Source organism: Eucyclogobius newberryi, unplaced genomic scaffold (assembly GCF_026437365.1).
Source record: "Eucyclogobius newberryi isolate DKJ021-1_F unplaced genomic scaffold, fEucNew1.0.hap1 SCAF_4, whole genome shotgun sequence".
NCBI lineage: Eukaryota > Metazoa > Chordata > Actinopteri > Gobiiformes > Gobiidae > Eucyclogobius > Eucyclogobius newberryi.
In genome coordinates this window covers 30,488,042-30,510,318 of record NW_027316056.1, presented here as the reverse complement: position 1 = coordinate 30,510,318, position 22,277 = coordinate 30,488,042, and the positions used below count along the sequence as shown (strand labels likewise).

Sequence of the window (22,277 nt, the reverse complement as noted above, 5' to 3'; positions counted from 1 at the left end):
TCGCTCACAGTTGTGACAACCTTGTTACAACTGTGTTTCCTCGTCGCTCAAAGTTGTATTTTGATTGATTCCTGTCTGTCTGAGTATTCTGAAAATTAAGGCAAGGCAAGTTTATTTGTAGAGCACATTTCATACACAAGGCAATTCAAAGTGCTTCACACAGCAGGAAAAATGCATTAAAATCACAGAGAAATTACAGAAACAGAAATACAATAAAATTGACTAATTAATAAAAAAATAAAAAACACCTAGCCACAAAGGGTAACGTGTTTTCGGAGTCCAACTGTCTTTTAAATCAGTCCAACTGATTGAATCAGTCCAACTGATTGAATTAACAACAAACAAAATCTACCGTACTTTTGTTATAGTTCAATACTAACTCCTTGAAGCATATTATGTCTCCTTAAATATTTTATTATGCTGTTTAAAAGTCGAGACTAAATAGTTCTGGTTTGTTTTGTTTAATATGAGTCAGCACTTTCTCTTGAGGTTCAAACTGTATTTATGTCTCAAGATTATATGATTGTGTGTTTTACTATAATTATGCCATATTAGCAACTGTAACTAAACCAACTTTTACTTTTCGGTCATGTCTTCCTATGTAGCGGCCAACCAGAGGGAGTCCATGAAGTCTCCATTCCGCTTGAAGGAGGAGCCCAAAATGGAGGAAGCCCTGAGCCCTAGACCGGCCTCTCGGTCCCATATGCACTCGGGGTTTCCCAGCCCCTTCTGCCAGGACGGACCCCTGGGGGCCACCACCACCCCGGAGCGCCCTGCCACGCTAAAACCCCGGGAAGCCAGCCCCATGTCCAAGAACAACCTGCTCAGTCACGATATCAGCGTGAAGGTGGCATCGGAACTGCTCATGAAGCTCTCAGGTGTGTTTGTGGGTCGGGATGTGGGATTGGGTCAAGCAATCTGTGTTTTGTGCTCGGGGAATAATACTGTTGGTGAAATGACTAAAAGAGCTAAAAGAGTTAGCATTGCTGAGACTCTTCATTGTAGAGCTCCAACTAAGAATGAATTCAGTTGTCGACTAAATACCAATTATTTTTTCAATTACTCGACTTTTTAATATATTATCAACGAAATAAATGTTTAAATATGGTCACCGAAGGCATCTAGATGTATAATATTTACAAAATAAAGTGTATTATGGATGGAAATCAGAAATAAATTATTCTTTTTTGACAATTTGTTATAATATCACCACTGTCTTTGTTATAAAAAGGTATTTTTCCAGATAAAGATTACGATTATCAAATTAAGACTTCCAGTTATTACAATCAGTTGTATTCATTGCAGCCATGTTTTAACTATTTAATTCCTGACATATTTTTAACAATAATTGTATTTATTGCAGAACGTCAAAAAGGATTTGACAGAAATTAACAACAAATGGGTGTATAGGGCATTTGGTTTGTGTTTTTTGTATGCTGAAAACCAAATATAGACTTACTTTGAAGTATTTTTGAAATTCTGAAAGCGGCAGGGAGGGAGAGGGACTTTAGAGTAGATTTATTAGAGTTTGGGTCAGGAAAGGGTCAAAGAAAAATACAAATTATTGCAGCATTCGGGCAACGCAACCGCCGCCAGTGCAACTTACACATTACAACTCGATAACACCAAGGGTTCAAAGGATCGACCTCTGCCTGTCAGTCTGCATGAGGAAAAGTGTCAAAAACATATATTCAGATTTAGATGTATAAATACTTTGGCCTTTTCTTTTTTTCACGTCAACCCCCTCTAACCACATACTGCATAAGCGCTCGTCTTTATCCGACGTCCATCTTGCTCTCATTGCCGACACTGCAGTTTACCATCAGTCGCGCTTTACATTGACCTCGACTTACCTGTGTCTGAGGCAGAGTTAAGCGCTTCTTGACGGGCATCACGTCTTCCGACAGAGCGTATAGCGGCAGCAGTTTAGCCTCCACGTCTTCCACTTCCAGCTCGGCGAGAACAGTAGCAACAAGTCCTCAGGCATCGGACTTCATCGTATTTTTCTAACTCCGAAGCCAAGTCTATGTAGAAATTGTTGTTTTGCAATCATTATTGACTAAACTGCGTCCCTGCGAAAGTAAATCAATTCTGAAACTTATTTTAGAATTTACCATAAATGACTTCTATTGGACAGGTGTTGAGCCCCTCGCATGCTGTTTCGCGGGCGATAAAGAATCAAATTTGCCGTCCCGGTAGTGCTGGATCGAGCTAAAATGATCATCTGTTAATTGCCAGCTGAATTTGAAATTGAATTTAAAATGTTGGCTTAATTTCTCTTAATATGCTTTGAAGCGTGTAGCGCCCCTCATCATTAACCTGACCAGCAAAACAATTTCCAAACAACAACAATGTGTGTGTAATTAAAACTATGCTTAACGTAAGACAAATGAGCACAGTGGAGATTTCTTCATATTTTTTTCATGCTAACTTGAAGGTGCATAGGTTAACCACTTGTTAGATTCGCTTTCTTTACATATACCGTATTATCCGAGTATAAGTCGCACCAGCCAAAAATGCATAAGAGAGAAGAAAAAATCTTAGAATAGGAAATAAGAAATGTATTTGATGCAATGCAATTTAAAATAATAACAGTTTAGAGAACATGGTGAATAGGTGTACGTATGCTAACGCTAACACCTTCAGCTACATGACGCACAGAAAGAACTGTGGTAAGTGTCTGGTATGTTAACGTAACATATTAACAGTTATTCAGATAACTATAGCATAAAGAACATGCTAACAAGTTTACCAAAGTATCAGTTTTACCCCAAATCACTAAATCCATTGAATTCTTCTTCCTCTGTGTCACTTCTAAACAACTCCACAAACTCCAGAGGTAGAGGAAGTGCAGATTATTCTTCTGCGTCGCTTAGAGCGCCCTCTAGTGGTTGTCAACGTGAAAATAACAAATATCACATAAGTCTTACCCCGGCCAAAAGTATGACTTATAGTTCGGAAAATATGATAGTTTAATTTAATATACCTGTAAATAAACGGAATTAGGCTTAGATCAAATTCAAACTCAAACTGGCTCGCCATGTCGCTGCAAATGCAGATGTTGGCTGTCTTTACCCCTCGTGGTCAGTTGTGTCGCTTGTCTCCGCTGACGTGGGCCTGACACAAACACTATACTGGTGGCACATTCTGCTTCCCTCAACAATATGTTCAGTGCCTGGTGCAAAACTTCTCTTCCCGTGCAGTGACTTTGACTGACACTGCTACTTGTTTTTCTCGTTTCTCTTTCCTGGGCAATCTGCTGTAACGAGATGAATGTTGTTGCTTATAGATCAAGTTGACATTTTTCTTCAATTGCTAAAGATGCATTTAAACGATTTACAGTGAAAAAGTGTTCCCTTCACCCACTGTTTAAGGTTTTAAAAAATCTAACTTTATTACATTTGGTTTGAAAAATGATGTAGAGTCTATACATTATCCTAAGTAATAGTACAATGATATGGATTAGTATTGCTCTAATTTTTGATATAGTACCTTTTACCTTCCACACACACCATTTGTTTTTTGTCGTTTTCTTGTGAACACGTGCATGATCAGCAGTGGAATAAATACTTCTCAAATTGCCTGCTTTTGATTTAGCCATTGAAAATAAAGGAGTCGCCAATGGCAGGTTTCCATAGTTTGATAAATAGACCTTAACGTACACAGTATATCGTCAGTTAAATCCTGTCGGCTGTTGTTGGTTGTAGTAAACTCCGACTATGTGGTCTGCTTTTACCCAAACCGCTCATGTGTGCTCTGCTGCCACGGTCAACTATTGTACTTTTACCTCCACCGTGTCTTGTGTGACGAGCAGAGTCTACGCGGTGCAAGGTCCTTTTTAATCTTGTTTCCTGTTCTTAAAAACATGCACGGAGTTGTGTTTTGTTTCGTCCTTCATATCTAGACTTTCTCCATCAGTCTGAAAAAGCCAACAGCACTTGACATGTTCATACACCTTCATTGGACTCATGTTGATCACTTAAGCTCTAAAATTGGCTTAAGTGTGCCACTAATAAGCCCTTAAGTCCTTGTGCCCTCTGCTGGCAGTTTTTTATGTGCAGAATCAGGAAATACCAAAGCTAGCATTATTGATTTTTTTGTTTTGTTCGATGCTTGAAAATCCCGTCTTTATTGTCGTTATCCTGACACTGTTTAATATGTCAAGTAGGAAATTGGACGTGCAACGCTTTGTAAAATGGCCTTTGTTCTTAAATATCTCCTGTGTATTATTTACAGTAGGGAACAGAACACATTCATCCACAGCTGTGTCTAAAAAAGGAAGCTGAAGCATGGCTCGCTCCAGTTGGCTCCGCAGACCAGAGGAAGGAGCAGTATGTCAGATGTGTTTATCTTTTTGTCCTTAAAAGAATGTTGCTCTCCATTATGGTCTGGTCGCTCTTGCCAGTCCTATTGCCTTCTCTCAGGGCAAAGGGCTCTTGGTGTTTGAATGCGGTTGTCAGAAACCTGTACATTCCTTTGAACAATCTCTATTAATACCATTTCCGCTGCAAACGACTAGCTATCCAGTCTCCATGGTGTGTAAAGCCCTGTCACAATGTAGATGCTCCTGCAAGTGTTTTTACAGTACATTTGAAAAGTAATTACAAATAAGAGTTTATGGACCCAGGAATCGGGGTTGAATATTTCGCACAAATTGTTTTTCTCAGTTTGTGCATCAGATTTGCCTTTTGTAGCCGACTAATGAGTACATATATAAATAGAAGAGAAATTAGGCAAAAAATATGGCTTTGTGTTGACACAAAAATGTTGGCAATAATTTAATATCCCAGATAAATACATTTTGTAATTACTAATGGTGCTAATACTTCAAAATAACATAACATTTGTGGTCCTTGCTATAAAATAATAGAGATATCGGTAAGGCAAGTTTAAAGGATACTTATTATGCTTTTTTCAGATAATTGTCATTGGGCTATAACATAAGAAGATCATCATTTTACATTATGTCTATTGTAAAACGCAATTTTGATCCAAAACGGCAAAGGGTCCATTTACTTCCTGTTTGAAAGCCCCGATAAGCCCCACCTCTTCATAGTGACACTTCGCCCTAACAAGCAGCGTGTTATCATTTACATTTCTTAAAAGTGGCTACGTGTAATGTTTTAGCTTTACATTTATCACTCACTGAGTCTTTAATTATTCAAATAATCGCAATGAAATGGGTGGGGGGTGGGGATAGGGGGGTAAGTGAAAACAAGAATTTTCCGAGCAGTCGAGCCTCAGTTGCGGCACCGCACGGGACCGCACGGGACCGCACGGGACAACATGCAGGAATCAATCATAAGAATAACATGTCTCTTTTAAAAGAAGTAGGAGCGTCTCTCATTTAACAATACATTATAACGGGATAATCTTAATCATCATTTATCTGTTTGCAACAAGCTGCTAGTGTCCACTTTGGATTAGGACAGGAGTTTGAACAGAAGAGTGTCTCCTCATCTCCTACAGTCGAGTTGCCTTTGGAGCCTCTCACACCAGCACTGCAAAGGTCGACCCAGGTTAGGTAAAAGATGCCGCAGCATTCATCCACACCGCCTTTTCCCTCTGCCCCCTCACACAGTTCCCCCGGAGCGCCAGTGCAGTGCCCGTCCGTTTCCACGGCAACCGGCGGGGGCGGCTAGATGGAGAGGGCCGTCTCAGAGTGACAGGCTTGACAAGAGTCTGGACCCTGAAGTGACCCAGGGGGGAGGAGGAGGAAGGCGGGGGAGCGAGGCAGGAGGAAGGGAAGCCAGGGAAAGGTCATTTGCGTTAGTGTCACGTGTTATTATGGTCATGAGGTTCAAGGGCATCTGCATGGAGACCTCTCGGTGCCCCCCCGGACGAGAGGTCAGTTACAGAACACAATGAGCCAGTGAGTCGGCCTAAACAGGGAAATCTCATCTGCTGCAGTCTGAAGACCCATTCATGCTCTGTTTCAGGACAAAGCCTTCAGTCTGCAGCTCTTTCAAACTGAGAGTGCGTCTTTTGTCAGGTATGTCCATGTCCACTATGCGAGGAATCTGCTGCTTACATAAAGGTTACTCCAAGTCCAGACACAGTACTGCTGCAAATGCGTTCGGCTTCTACCACAGTCAGAGTCACTAACACAAGTATTGAGACTAGATACTCATTTGAACAAGTATCAGTGCGGGAAAAAAAGTCACACAAACAGGACAAAATGTGACCGTTTGAGTTGTTTTGAGCTTTATCAGTACTGGGATAATACCACAATGTCTGTAAAGAAAGAACTATTATTTTGTGTCTAAAATGTCTAAAAAAGTTGATCACTGTGGTGTCTAAATTGGTATCAAGAATCAAGTGTATTCCTTAGTTGCAAAATTGAGTTGAAATGTTGACAACATTAATCACAATACTACACATAAACTTCTCTCTTCGTCTCATATTAATTTAAAGATTAAGTGATCATAAGAACGTTTTGGAGGGCTGGTCATAGGTTTCTGCCCTCTTGTGGGCGGTGCTTAACGCTTACCTAAACATTATACCTTTTTATATGATTGTCAATGAGCGATGACATTTTCAGAGCGCTCAAAACGTGAAAGAGCTACTACAGTCTAATAACGATAAAAGTGCACAACAGAAGTAGGAAACGAGATAAACCATAGCGCACATGTATTACCATATTTTCGGGACTATAAGTCGCACCAGCCAAAATGCCAAAAAAAATGCATAATAGAGAAAAAAAAACATCATTTGCACTGGAGTATGAAATGCAGTTGCAAGTGTGAAAATAACAAATAATATCACATATAAGTCGCTCCGGAGTATAAGTATAAATATAAGTATAAGTCGCACCCCGGCCAAAACAATGAAAAAAGTGCGACTTATAGTTCGTAAAATATGGTACTTATTCAGACTTTGGGATCACACACATACACAACTGATTACCTTTCCCTCTTTAAGTAATATGTTTACATGAGTATCTTGTTGACCAAAGTGTCTTTCATCTCCTCCGTCATTAGCTAGCTGTGCGCTATTGAAGCTAAGAACACATTTTTATGAGTGGTGCTGCCCATAGTTCTGCCACTGGAATGTTGAGAGGTATTTGCAAAACCTCTACACAGGCTATGATAAGTAAAACAAATCAGCACTTTATCGTCAACGGAGGATCCAGCCGTAGCCTAATTAAATCTCCTCTTGGCCTCATCATACGTCTATACCAGTGGACAGTAGTGCATCATTACTGCACATTGCGCTGTAACACAAATTGCATCATCTCCTAACTGGGTCACTTCTTGCCTTCCCTGTCTCCTTCCTCCTCCTTCCTCCCCTCCTTATCAAACACTGCTTCTGTGGCGTGGAGTGGCCTTGCTAGCGCTTACCTCCCCCACATCTGTTTAAAACCAGGCTGCCGGTGTCTAGGGGCTAATTACGCCCGGCTAAGTAGTCCCTTGCGCCAGCGGCTAACGCGGACTAGCAGATGGGTGCCGGTGTCGTAGGGCAAAGGGAATATGGCGGCGCTGTAAGGAGGGACGGCGGTTTCGAGGGTGCCACAGGGCGCTAGGTGTTGCCCTGGCAGACTGGCATCGTGTGGGTAACAGCCGCGCCACCCACTCACCATCCAGCCACCCTCGCTATAGGTGCGAAATCACACTTTCACTGACTTAACTGGCTCCTCGTACTGAGAAACGGGCCGACCAGGGCCGAGGATGTCTCTCCATGGACTAGGTTTTGTCTCCTGATAAACCTCCACAATAACGATACAGAAAAGAGGGGAGGCAACGGAATATGGCTTAAGATGAAATGAGCGATGTTGACAAAAGCAAAATTCAAGATGCATCAGATATTAGGGCGAGGCTGTGGTCGACTAAAGATGTGCCTTGTGCGTGGATTAATCGACTAAAAGGGAATGTGTTGTGGTATTTACAAAATAAACTAGAGCTACAGCAGTATTAAGGAACCAGCAGATTAAACTGTCCAGCGAGTCACAAAACTCCAGCTAACTTGAGCCATGCTTTCCTCTCACTGCTGTTATACATATAAAAACTATTAATAATTAGTCAACTAATAAAACGTATGGTGGACTGAGACATCATTGAACTTTTAATCAACTAAAGAACTAAAGCTTCTTTGTTGAGGTTCAAGTGCTACAAAAAAGTGAATAAACTGTCAAATTATCCACAGGAATGTAGAAACGTCGCTTTATCAGACTGAATACATTGCAAGTTTGTGTATTTCAGTATAGTATTTTTCTGCTTTAGGGAAATGGTTTGAAAAAGTGTAATGCATTTTTTGTGAAAATGAAAATATACATGTTAAGGAAGGAATTTATTTTTTTAATTCCAATTTCTTCCCTTTTTCAATTTGCTACACAGCCTAGCAGGACATCACACTTCAGAACAGGCAGGTTAACAGTTAGAAAGACCTTTTTATAATCATTTAATTTCAGAAACGATAATGAGACGTAATGCAAAAAACACGGTCTAATAATACAGCCAGTTGCATGTGTCCGTATGGTGGATGAGGTGGGAGGAGTGCGCTCATGCCCAAAGGTGTGTGTGGGCTTCAGACTTGTGTTACTCTTGCGTGCGTTCCTTCAGGTTGCAGGTATAGTCCGGCAGAACACACACGCCTTGTCTCGCGTCCCTCCGGTGGTGGCGGGGGTGTAGTCTTTCTCTCCGAGTCTCGGGTTTCCAAATCTACAGGCCGGCTAGATGTCAGATAGTAGTCAAAATAACAGTAATCCCTTTAGTTACACCAAGCATACATTTAATTAAACAGTCACATTTCAGGAGCTTGTTGAGTATAAAAAAGTGTAAGGTCATACAAGTTTAGCTGCCGTGCGGGCATCCAGTCAGAGGCTGATGACCGTCACCCACAAAAATACAGTTTCAGTCCTGAAAAGATGTTTAGTTTAGCAAAGTGAACGATGTAGTTGTTGTGGAAGTAAGTGTCTAGAAAAAGCAAAACTAGGTCCGGTAATCAGGAGAAATGTTCCAAATTCAATCTTTGATTATTCCCATTTTATATAGAATGTTGTTGACACATTTTTGACGTCCACTGATTCTTTTTCTACAACATCGATTGTATTTACATTTTGTTCGCCGCAGTAGTATATTAATTTCCCCATTGTGGGACAATTAAAGGTTACCGTATTTTCCGTACTACAAGTCGCACCAGCCAAAAAATGCATAATAGAGAAGAAAGAAAAAAATATATATATATATAGTCGCACTGGAGTATGAAATGCGGTTGCAAGTGTGAAAATAACAAATAATACTATATATAGCCAGAGTATAAGTATAAGTCGCATCCCGACCAAAACTATGAAAAAAGGTGCGACTTATAGTCCGGAAAATACGGTATCTTATATAGGTCTAAAACTACTTAAAAAGAAAAAGGTCCGTTGACTTCCCTTTCAAAAATGCAGAACTGATGCTCTTCATAGTAAAGTTTAATTATATCAAGCAGAAGATTTTTACTTACCATATTTTTCGCACTATAAGGAGCACTGGATTATAAGGCGCACTGTCAATGAATGGTCTATTTTACTATAAGTCGCATTAAGGGAAACAACTGTCAGATACGTCAGTCAGTTGAACTTTATTAATGCAGTATGAAAGTAGCCATCTTTTCGTCGTAATCTTTTGGCAGTTGCTGCGAGATATTAATGAATCCATATATAAGGCGCACTATTGTTTTTTGAGAAAATGAAAGGCTTGTAAGTGCGCCCTATAGTTCGGGAAATACGGTACTTGTTTTTAATGTTGAAAAAGTGCTAATTGACACGCCTTATCATTTTAATCTTTGATTTAGTCTCGCTAGTTCTCACAAACCTTGGGCACATCACTAGTAATCTCATACAAGCATTTCTTTTGTCAGTATGCGCAACTTTAGAGCGGTTTTTTTCAGATTCCAATCAGCTCTCTTTCCAAATTGTTATACGCCGCGCTTTCTAACAAGCTTGTGATCGATGAAATGTTTTACAATTGGATGCGGACAGCCCGTGGTCGTCTAAAGAACTGTTTTAACAACTCACTCGATGGGGTGGAAAACAAACACGAGAAAACACGAGTAATGCAGCTTTTAAGTGTATACCAAACATTACGTTACCTTTTATTTGTCCCACAACAGGGAAATTGTAGAAAACTGTATATTTTTTGTCTGCTCATTACTAATTGTCATTCATATTCAAGATTTTAATGCGTCGTTCAGTCGATTTCCAAACTCAATTAAAACCCACGTTGTTGCAGACAGCCGGTAAAAGAGAAATACCATATTTCCCGGAATATAAGTCGCACCAGCGAAAAAATGCATAATAGAGAAGGGGAAAAAAATGTATAAGTTGCACTGGAGTATGAAATGCGGTTACAAGTGTGAAAATAACAACACATATTAGTCGCTCCTATTAGAAAAAGTATATAATTATAAATATAAGTAGAAGTGGCACCCCAGCCAAAACTATGAAAAAATGAATCCGGTATGTTTAGTTTGAGGCCGTTTTCTCACATTGGAGCATCTCATGTGTCAGCAAACACAGCCCTGGTTGATATTCTCCTGTTCATCTCCTGCACTGGTCGTTGTACTGGTCGTTGTACTGGTCGTTGTACTGGTCGTTGTACTGCTCGTTGTACTGCTCGTTGTACTGCTCGTTGTACTGCTCGATGCTGAGCCGTGTGCCGCGCTGACAGTATCCTCGCCGTGCCTCCTGGATGTGGCCGCTCGCTGACCCCTGCTACCATCACCCCCCCTCCCGCTCTCTCTCTCTCTCTCTCTCCCTCCGTCAGTCTCTCTCTCTTTTTTCTTCCTCTATCTCTCTCTTCTCCCTCGTTCTCTACTTCCCTTATCTCCACCTGCAAGCGCCGAGTGGCCATTTTCAAATCAGCCATCATCTTTTGTCGAAAACCCACTTAGGATGAAGGCCTCGCTCTTCCTCTGACCCGGCGCCGCGCCCCGTGTTATTGTCGGGGAGCTGCGCGTCGATGCCGGCGTCAAGCTCTCTAAAAGGCTGTTTATCAAGCGGGCCAGTCTCGGAAGCCGCGTCCTCGCTCACCCCCGGCGGAGGCTGGACGGGGCGAGATTTCTCAAAAGTTGAGGATCAATCGTGGCAGTAGCCGGCGTGTGAAGTCGGCTGCGGCGGCTGCTCCCGCGTGACATGCAGTCTCCACGCCGCGGCCTTTGAAGCAGCTGAACTCTTCACCCCTGTCTGAGCAGGTCGGCGAGAGAGCGGCAGGAGAGGGGGATCGAGAGAGGAGGAGTGTGAGGACGAGTGGGGGCCGGGGAGAGGGATGTGCGGGTGCAGAGCGGGGTGCGGGTGAGATTAGGAGAGTGGGCAGAGGGGAAAGGGGGGAGACGTGTAAGCTTTGTTTACAGTAGAGCGTCACTGCGACCGTCAGCTTTGGTACAGTAACCTATAAACAGCGTAAACAGCATTTCTGATCATAAGTGTTGTCAGTGTCGTACTCGCATCAGCTGTGGTTGGATGGAATCGGTTCGTTATCGTAATGACCCTTATGATTGGTTAAATTTGTTTGCGCAGGTAAATATTCGCTATGTAAAGGGATATCTACTCAAATCTATTACTATAATAGATCTCGGGCCAGTGTACCGCCTGTGTGTGCCAAGTCTAGGGCTGTGCAATTAATCAAATCAATTATTAATAGGATCAGCTTGGGTCTTTTCGATTGAGAAGTCTGCATCCACTCCTCTGTCAGTAGAAGCATGTTGTGCGGAAAAGGGTTCAGACTTTGGAGGAAAACAAACATCATGGCAATTATTGAACCTCTGCGTTGTGTTGCTCAGGAATTCAATATTAGCCATTATTATTTGTTGTTAATGAGTCAAAATAAACTGATCTCGAGCTCGGTTTCAGTAAGGAATAGCCTCGACGCTCTATGCCACTTTCGATACTTTTAATGATGGCAACAAACACACTTTTTATGCCGTATTCTCCGCACTATAAGGCGCACTTAAAGCCTTTAATTTTCTAACAGTGCGCCATATAATCCAGTGCACCTTATAGTGTGGAAAATACGGTAAGCAATAAACTGTAAATTTCAACACAAAATAATATATCTTTCTTTGTGCTTCTGGGCTCATACTAGTTTTGAGAACGCTCAAAATCACTCTAAAACTGTTAAAAAAAAAGTCACATTTCATCTGTTTGAGTGATTTACTTTATTATCGATACTTGTTTCAGCTCCCGTTTTAATATCAATTAGCATTTGATTTTCAATGCTTTTGACACCCCAATTACACGATTATTATATTTTTTGTCCTATCGCTCGGCCGTAGTGGACGTTGTAGCCATCTAAACTGCTTTAACCAACACATACAGTATGACCCTTAGGACTTTAATACAACAGGTCATACGCGTCCGTCCATTCCAAACCTTCCCGTCTCCCCCTCCCCTCTTTCCTCTCCTCCATTTTGCCCTGGGGGGGAGTGTTCTCTTCATTTGGCCGCTCCTTCCCCTCTCCCTGCCCTTCATCTCTGCCTCTGCATCTCCCACTCTACGTCTTCATCACGGCCTGTCAAGTTCAACTATTTGGCGCCGCGTTGTCATCGCGTCAAAGCGCTGCAATAAATCGACTTTGCATGCATTAAAGCCGTAGCCCTATGTGGCGGGGTGTACATATTTAATTCACTGCGTAGCGGGTTGTCACGTTGGTATGGATTCGAGTAGACACCGGGGTCAAAGGCGACGGCTAAAAACAGGAAATCCACTCACAGTCGGTCCGAGGATGAAGACTACAGCGAGGCTTTGATAAAGGAGTTTTGTGTATTTAGCACAGGTGAGGCTTTAAGCGGGGGATTTTACCACATAAGTAGCAAGAGAAAAGTGTTCGTTACGATCTAAGAATATGCAAGACGCTACTAAGCATTTAGCATTTGTGTTTTATTGATGATGACTTGATTCAAAGGAATTTAACGCATATCCTACTGGTTTAAAGATGACACAACTGCATGGAGATGAAAAGATAATCCAAAGAATAAAGTCTTAAGTCTACAATGTACAACTACAATTACAATTACAAGTAGGATTTAGTTGTAGGAAAGGATCTGGTAAACACTCCCAAAAAATTACATGACAAACAACATGGCAATATATCAAAATGTGTATAATATTATGAATATTTTGAGAAATGCAGTATTGTAGCCACAAAAAGAGCTGTTTAGAAATAAAAATGGAAAATGTTATGCTGTAAACTTTCAAATTGGTGGTATTATTTCCACACTTTTTTAGTTCTTTAGGTATTTCACATTTGTCAACGACATTCCTCAAGCAATTCAGTTTTTGGACACGTATTAACATTTTCATCCTATTTCATCCTTTTTTCCTTTTATTACTGAAATAAACTAAAACCAAACAAATTTCCCTCTTAATTGACCTGATATCGTCTGAGATATAATTTTTTGTCAATATCGCACACCCCTGATTACAACTTTATCAGCTAAATCAATATCTTATTTGAAGGACAGGAAATGCTGTAAAACATTCCGCATGGTTACAAAATGCTTCACACAATCCCATAAATAAACATGAGGATAGACTGTCGTATCAAATAAAATCAGACTTCGGTGCAGCAAATCAAGAACAAGGGTATATAAAATGAGAGTCATCTGTGTTTGCTCTGATCAAACCCCATTTCAGGGCCAGTTTCTCTCACAATAGTTAATTGCTCCCTGAATGTTGACAGTGTTTGCAGTCTTTTCGCATTGCACTGTATATCGTTAACTAAACCCCCACATCTCCATAGGCTTTGCACCGAACGCCGCCTTCAACGAATACGAACGAATTCAACTGACTTTCTCTCAATCCTCCCTCATCACAATCCTCAGACGCCTCAGTTCTTTGAGCCTTGATATTCCCTCCGCTCCGAACCGCGTCGCGCGAACAAACCCGACGTCTTACAATCAGCCAAATAGTCCGCCGTTTAACCCTGATTTCCGTCACCGATCCGCCAGGAATATTTTTAGTTATCGTTCAATTGCCGCCGCGTTGCCAAGGCTATAATTACTGACAAAGGTTTGCAGCACTCTTCGCGCGAACGTCCTCGCGGTCCTGTAAAGGCAGAGAGTGAGGCGGGAGGAGGAGGAAGAGGAGGAGGAGGCGGCGGCGTCCGAAGAGATGACACATAAACGCACGCGGACACACACTCTCTTAGACTTGAAGGCTGCTTTTATGGCTTCGGAACATTAGGTCGTGACCCTAGCCAAAAAGCCAGAGCTCTCACGAGTGTGGGAGTAAGACATGTTTTCATTCCTTTATTTTGTGTCAGGTAAACTTTTTGATTTTATTTTCCGACCGTGCCTTGCTTGCTTCCAACACGAGGTCGTTCCCGATCAAGTGTCTGCCCCGGATGTGTCATGTGATCTCTGTAAAGCCCCGGGAGAGTGGCCGGGGTGCAGTTTGTGACCGTGGAGGTGCCGCCGAAGCTCTAATCTGTGTTCTAGGTTGAGCAATGGAACTGTGGCACAAACATTTACTCTGCAACCAAACAGTGGAACTGCTTTAGCTGGTTCAGAGCCAATAAGAGGGGCCGCCGCGAGAAAATGACAGCTCGTTGGCTAAATTGGTATTATCTTAGTATAATCTTACCTCAAAAAATTGTATTGCAATATGAAATGCAACGTGTAAATTAGAGCAAAACGTTCAGTGAAAAAACAACTTTGATGTAAAATAGAACCGGGCAAGTCATGGCTAATAATATACTTATATATATCTATACTTATACTCCGGAGCGACTTATATGTGATATTATTTGTTATTTTCACACACCGCATTTCCTACTCCAGATGTTTTTTTTCTTCTATTATGCATTTTTTTGGCTGGTGCAACTTATAGTCCGGAAAATAGGGTATATGTGTTTAAGTTTTGTTTTTTTATCAAGAGGTTTATCCAAGAGGTCAGTAAAGCGGTACAGCTACAGCAAAGTAGGGTAGAGTTGGACTTAGGAGGAAGAAATTGCGCTTTTCACCCTCATTTATGATCATGTAATCAATCCTGGAAGCCATTTATTATTTTTTTCTTTTCAAAAACATAATAAAAATGGTTCAGTATTGACTCAAATAAATCGACATGGCGCCAAACGTTGGATGTAAATGCACTAAAGGTGTACGCCCCATTAGCCAGCAAACCCCCAAAAGTAACCACGGTGTAAACATGAGCACGATAAAGACACACATGTGATACACGCTGTTTTCCATCCAGCGTGTAACCGAGCTTAGTTTCTCGTTGTTTTTCGTGGCGCTCGCCGTGCCCCGCCTGTGCGTGAGTTCAGCCGTGCCACAGCAGTGCACTCGGATTGTGTCGTCAGGGTGATGATCCAATGATGGAAGTGTCCCTTATTTGACCTGTGCCCCTTGCCACCGCACCCTCCCTCCCTCTCACTCTCCCCTCTGCCCACACTGCCCCTCCCTGGCTGCTCCTGGACAGCTCCAGCCACCTGATTAGAGGATTAGCGCGGGCCGATGGTTGTCAGAGCACCCTCCGCGCTGGCTGTTCCCAATAAACCAGGGAACCGACACCTATGGGAACCTCACACACGCCACATCCACTGGAGCGTGAGGGCGGGGCAGCGGCGGAGGGGGAGGAGGGGTTAGCTCAGGGTCACTGCTACTGCTATCTACCTCCCCGTGCTCCCCTTCCCCTCCCTCGCCTCCCGATGCCCTGCCAAATTCATATATCCCATAATCGCGCTGAGTCGACGTGTCAGCAGCGCCGTATCAGCCGCACTGCTTTGTCTTGCTGCCGCTTGTCACTACAGCGCTATAGCAGGAGTCAAAGGTCATGGAGCAATACCACGGAAATGCACATGTAGGAGTTTCTACATCTTTTCTACAGTAAAGAAAAATGTATTACATACATGTAGTCCATAGGCTGCAGATGTAATACTTTGTCCTAGCAATTCATTATTTTAATGGTGTAATGTGTAACTTTTATGGTGGTGAATCCGCCTCTTGCTTGTCTCCATGCTTCACAATATGGCATTAAACTTGTATATCTCCATGGAGACACGCAGGTGATGGCGCCAGGCTAATAACAGGTCGGATCTGTGGAGTCAAAGCCATAACATCTCCATTAGATGCAGATGGGGAAAAGCATCTGTAAAAGATATATTATAAACCTAAAGAATGTTTTGTCAACTTCTTCTTTCAAATTAAACAGTTCTTAATGCCACATTAAGACACATTTTCACACTTGTACTTCTGTTGTCGTAGCTGTCCTGGGGCAGACACATGGCAGAAATAACATGCCAAAAGGCAAGACTGAAAGTGTTTTTCATCCCACATTTGACAAGCTGCTATTGTAGCCCACCTGCCCGAGGGCAGTCTGACAGACGCGAGGCAGACCACCACCAACCATTTACACACCTCTTTCATACCAGGCAATTACCTTCTAAGGTGGTTCCAAGATAGAAGATAGAGTTTAGTCATATGCAAAGAAATAACCTAATAAAGATTAAAAAGTAAATAAAAATACAGAAACGGTTACAATTTAGTGGTTGAAAACATGACATACTTTGCTATAATAATATCCTACTTTCCTGTGTATTAGTTTGCCCACAGCTGTTGAAAAAGCGCTTGCTGCGGATCAACCCGGGACGTTCCTCACCGATGCTATGCTGTCTATTTTTATCCTCACCTTTTGAACTCGTGCTAACAGTGAGCAGGGCTGTTTGTAGAACCCATTTAGCCCATTGTTGGTCATCACCTCCAGTTAGCATAAACAAAGTCATAGCCTGGCAAGGTTCATTTTCCAAGGCTGGTTGCGTGTCTTCCTGTTTGCTTCACTGAGCCCTCCCCCTGTGACCTCGCCGTGCCCTCATGCCCTAATCGTCACACAGTGCCACACTAACCGGCTCAGTGAGGCTTTGGAGTCAGCAAGGATGTTTGGGCTGTTGTGCGGATTTCCCTCATTTAGCGTTAATGTGTGCTTTTTTTTAAATACAACCTGGATCAACATTAATTTATGTGGACAGTTTGGGGAATTCGTAAATACTCTAGTCAGAAATGTATTGGTTTAGTAATCTTATCGAAACAATTATAGGCTATTATATTCTTCAGTTCACTTGCACTTGAGAATGCTAACAGAACTGACGGTTATTGTGGTTAAAAGTAAAAATGAAGATGCTAAATAAATTGCAAGTGCAAGGTAAGAATAGTATGAAAAAAGGATTGCATTTGTAGGAACAAACGTTTGCCTCGCGTTCAGAATCAATCGCAGCCTTTTGATAGCTCTGCCCATATAAGAAACTTGCATGTTTCTTTATTTTACTTCATTGGTGTATTTTTTATGTTGACAGGTGTAGATATTGAGTGTTCAGTTTTTTTTATAACAGTGTTCCCCGTTACAAAAACCTACTTGCATTTGTACTTAGCTTCATTCACGCTCGTCTGATGACTCATGTTAAGTCCTTTCCCCTCTTAAAAACACTACGTTGATTTAATTTCCCGGTTTTGTGACATTGTAGATGGAGGTTCAGGATCTTCTGCATGATTTTTAAGTCCATAACTCATCGGCTGACTCGTTCTGAGTGCCTGCTTTGTTTACTTCTATAGTAAAGGGCACTCAAGGCTTGAATAGGCGCATTATGTATTTTTTCCTGGTGGAGAGGAGCAGTTAACGCTACCAAGGCCAAGTTACAAGTCAGATCTGAGGAGAGGTGACTCTGCATACAAAAATAATTCTTGTTTTTCCAAGTCATTTAATTTGCCATATACGTCTGTAATTGAATAAATCCATGATAGATAAGTTTCACTGCGGAACATTCCAACTAAGTGGCGTAGCCTCCACCTGAAAAGTGACATAGTGCACCTTTAATTTCATCCATATTAACTACATTCATGAGCCTAAGATAATACATGTACTCACACATATTTATGATACTTTAGAGTGTGGAGACGACAGTAACTAGAGTGAACCCATCTTCTAGAAGTCCAGATCATCATAATGATACAGGATAAAGTGTTTGCTTGAGATATCACAATAAAATTAGACAGTTAAGAGGTAAAAAAAAAAAACCTCCATCCTCATTTACACTGATCCACTGACCCCAGCTACAGGCGCGAGGCCACAGACAGAGGTCGATGTGCTGCAGTGAAAGACCATTCCGGAGGAGTTGATTTGTAATCTGATAAACAAACTTTTACCAAGACCTCTAACATCGGAGGTTACGTCTTAGGACAGTGTGGGTTGTGATTGAAATGTAATGCCTTGTTTTTATTCAACTTTGGTTAACACTGCGGCGCCGCTCAATGGTAATGTCAGAGACCCCGTGTCAACGTGGTACAGGAGAATGAGGGAATGCTAACTAAGCTATTATCATTCTAGTCTGATTTCAAATTGACAGAAGGGATGGGCCCGTCGGACACAAATCTCGCTACAACAACGCAAAAAAGCTATGGCTGCGTATATGAAGTTCACTCGTCACGTCATAGTTTAAAGCAGCTCTGACCTGTTCCTGTGCCACCGTTGAATGACGCTGTAGCTGATTTTTGTGTCTAAGAACGTGAAAAACAGATCTACCGTATTTTCCGGAGTATAAGTCGCACCAGCCAAAAAAAATGCATAATAGAGAAGAAAAAAAACATTTATAAGTCACACTGGAGTATGAAATGCGGTTGCAAGTGTGAAAATAACAAATAATATTACATACATGTCGCTCCGAAGTATAAGTATATAAGTATAAGTCGCACCCCGACCAAAACTATGAAAAAAAGTGCGACTTATAGTCCGGAAAATACGGTAGTTAATTTTGTTTGCAGCAGTCCAAAGTCACTTTCTCATATATTACGACCATTCTAAATATTCACACGCAGTTTTCCCTTTGTGAGGGCAAAGCGAGTTTTGCTGTCTCAATAAAGCTTAAAACAACTACCGGTAGCATGCTAAGAATACACTTCTTGGTTTAATTTAACAATAAAAGTAGATACAGACAGCACTCGGCAGTTTCATTTTGACTCCAAGAGCTGCTTTTACAACATAACTGCACTGGAGCAATACAAAGGCTCAATTACATGGGGAAAAATCCAAGTATAGCCTTCTAAAGACATGGTTGGTGTGGACATTTGGAAGCGACTCTGTTGTGTCTCTGGGTGCACGTAAAATGCTAATCAATGTTTTTTTTTGTTTTTCATTGTGTATTGCAGAAAACAACAAAGACGCCCAGTACCAGAAGATGTCTGTAAAGGCCGAGCCCATGGAGGTGGACCCGCCCCCCGCCCAGCTCACCCCGCCCGCCTCTCACCTACTGGCCTTCAGCACTTTAGCGGCGAGCGAGAAGACCGAGCCAATGAGCAGCTTCCCCAAGACGCTGGCCCGCCCCCAAAAAGACCTCTTCTCCCAGGACATATCGGTCAAGATGGCGTCCGAGCTCCTGTTCAAGCTGTCAGGTACGACGCTCGGGCCCGGAGAAGTTGGAATGTTGTCATAGTTCGAGGAGCACCAAAACTTATTTTAGATGTGCCGAGTATTCACTTTTACTTGGTACTGTCACCCACTAACTCCGTACAATGCAAAAAATACAGTCGTCTCCAGTCCTCTGTCCCTTCACTTTAAATTTATACTTGCAGCATGTCTTTTTCCAGGCACTCTCACTCGTTTAACTCTGTACTTTTACTTCAGCCTCAGTGTGTACTCCATACCTTACCCTAGTGAAGGATGTTTGTCACCACATCCTACCTTTTCCCTACACTGACCGTGACTGTGACATTGAGACGGGAAGCAGCTGTTTGTGCTGCTAGATTAAAACTAGCTTTGAGGCAAAAGTGCGTCTCCAGAGAAACAAGTGTCATTTTAAAGAGCCACGCTTCTAGCTCAGACTTTGGGCCTATTTTCGAAGGCTTCATCCGATTTCAAGAAGACGTGCCCCACATTTTTCAACTTGTGCACTTGAAAAATGTGTAGTTTTTGTTTGGGCAATGGAAAATCAGATTTTAACCATGTTGCAAAGGTGTTTCTTCATTAATTAGTTTACTCGCAGTTGTATTTTAATTGATTCCTGTAACGGCCTCCAACTGAAGCTTCTCTGTACTGTAGTATTTTGATAAATTAAGACTCAATGATACACGTTTTATTCTATTATCAGTCTGTCACAAAGGCACTGACAATGAAAATCCTGCAAAATGATGATCTACTTATGTTACAGTTCAATACCGAGGAAAAAATGATAATATGTCTCCTTTTAATACTCAATAGTACAAGTAGTAACTTACCAGACCATAACTCTAGTGTCAAAAACAAGCTTAGCAATACATTAGTACAACAAATCATATGTTGGCAAAGATAATGAGTCAATGCTGCACAAAAATATGATGAATACATTTATTGTAGTACATTTACCGCAGTAATCCTGATCATTCTCATAATTTTGTCCGTGTTATGTATTGGGTTTACGTCGTGTGCTTGTGTTCGACTCAAACGATGAAATGACGACCAGGATGAAGGCGCTGGCAGTATATAGGCCGACGGCGCTCTCGTGGAGACCGCATCCACGGCGACCATCCCCCCCTCCCGCCGCACTCGTCCTCCTCCTGTTCTTGCATGTATTCACAAATTCACACACTGACAGCCATTTTTCTCTGCGCGCACACCTTTACACGGTCGCACGAGGCTCCCTGGGGAGGAGTGTCTGTCCCGGCGGCCCCCCACCGCCCCCTCCTCCGTTCTCAGACATGCCGACTCGAGCACACTTGGCTGCACACACACACTCTCTCTTCTTTCTTTCTCTCTCTCTCTCTCCTTTACATTTTCTTCCTGTGCCGCATCGCCATGGCAACGCGGAAAGAGACCTCTGTCCTTGGCGATCCGTGTGACAGAGCGTTTAGGGCGGCTTCGGTAAAGTGGGGGGGGGTTGTATCGGAAGAGGGCATTGGCGGGAAAGGGAGAAGGGGCGCGCACGGGGTAGAGTCGGGAGCTGCCCACCCAGGGAGAGAGGGACACAGGGCCGAGTCGTAGCCCCCGATGAACTCCCGTCGAGGTGGGCTTCGGTCAGGAGGGGGCAGCACGGAGGAGAGTGGGCCGCTGCTGCTGCCGCTGCCGCTGCCACACAATGAGCAATCAATAAGAATTACCCAGAGCAGTCAGACCTCAGAGACACATCAGTAGCAAGGTCGCTCCGCACACGGAGACGCCCGGCGCTTTGAAATTCATTTCACTTTGAAATGTACACATATGGAGCCATTTTCGGGTACTTCTAATACGGCTGGATGTACTCAGACACTGTGTATTTGGAGTACCGTATAAAGTAGAGTGTGACCTTTACTGTGTGTTAAGGCGCCGGCGCTACATGTGAAAAGGATTAAATCTTACATTTAGAGATGTCAATTTGAAAGCTCTATTGTAATTAACGCACATAAATGTAAGAAAAACTGCATTTCAAGTGTTTCATCATGTTATGCTTTCTTAATGTGCATAATTGCCTAAAATTGCTCATTTTGGGACATGTAAACCTGATAAATGGATAGAGTCAGGTTTACATTTTTTGGATATCTTCTTTAGTATTTGAGGAATCAAGATCTTACAGAAAAAACTGTAAAAAAAACATCTAATTTTACAGGATTTTAAAATATTTTTTTATTTTTTGAGTTAACCAAAATCCGTCTTATAATTAGATATTGATCCTTTCTGCACGGTTCGTCATAATCCTGGTAAGTACAGGATTGTAAAGTTCAGTGTGTGTTTATGTTTGTGCATAGGCTTTATGTTCATTTTGAGAAAACAACCTTTTGAAGTTACCATGTCCCATATAAATCTATGTTGATTAAAATAAATGATATAACATCTTTAGACGCAGATATGTTGAGAGAGTAAACTGGCCAAAAAACTAAAACGTTTTTCCTGTAGCGTCTCACCCTAAACACTGAAGCAGCCGCCAAATGACGTGTCAGAGATGTCAAGAATAACCGGTTAATCGATAATCGTGATTATTCGGGTCACAATATAACCGTGACAACTAAAAACTAACGATCGCGACTATTTTAGAAGCAAAATTATGTCATTTATATTCAATCTGGACCCTGAAATATACACCCAAATGTACAGCGAGTTTTCTGTGGCAGTTTACACCACAATAACTTAACTTTTGCATTCAGAAAGTTTGAATTGATGAAGCTGGTGGAGTATTAACGTAACAGCAATGTGTTCGAATGAAAGAAGAATGAAGAATAATTCAATTGTGAGCTTTGATATTCTGGGTTCTCATGGCTCTCCTCCGGTTTCTCCAGCTCCAGCATAAACCTAAAACTTACTCCTCCAGCTAGTTACGCCTGACAAAAAAGTGTACCTCAACATCAAATCCCCCGAGTCCGAAGAG

The 22,277-nt window shown here is 42.1% G+C and overlaps 1 protein-coding gene across 1 annotated transcript in view; it reads left to right on the top strand.

Annotated features, from left to right (window-relative positions):
• znf827 (zinc finger protein 827) overlaps nucleotides 1–22,277 on the top strand; it is a 110,237-nt gene that overhangs the window by 46,439 nt on the left and 41,521 nt on the right. Inside the window, exons 5-6 of the mRNA XM_072462525.1 lie at nucleotides 606–878; nucleotides 19,114–19,356. Of these exons, the coding sequence (XP_072318626.1) occupies nucleotides 606–878; nucleotides 19,114–19,356 (516 nt within the window). The remainder of the gene's footprint in view (nucleotides 1–605; nucleotides 879–19,113; nucleotides 19,357–22,277) is intronic.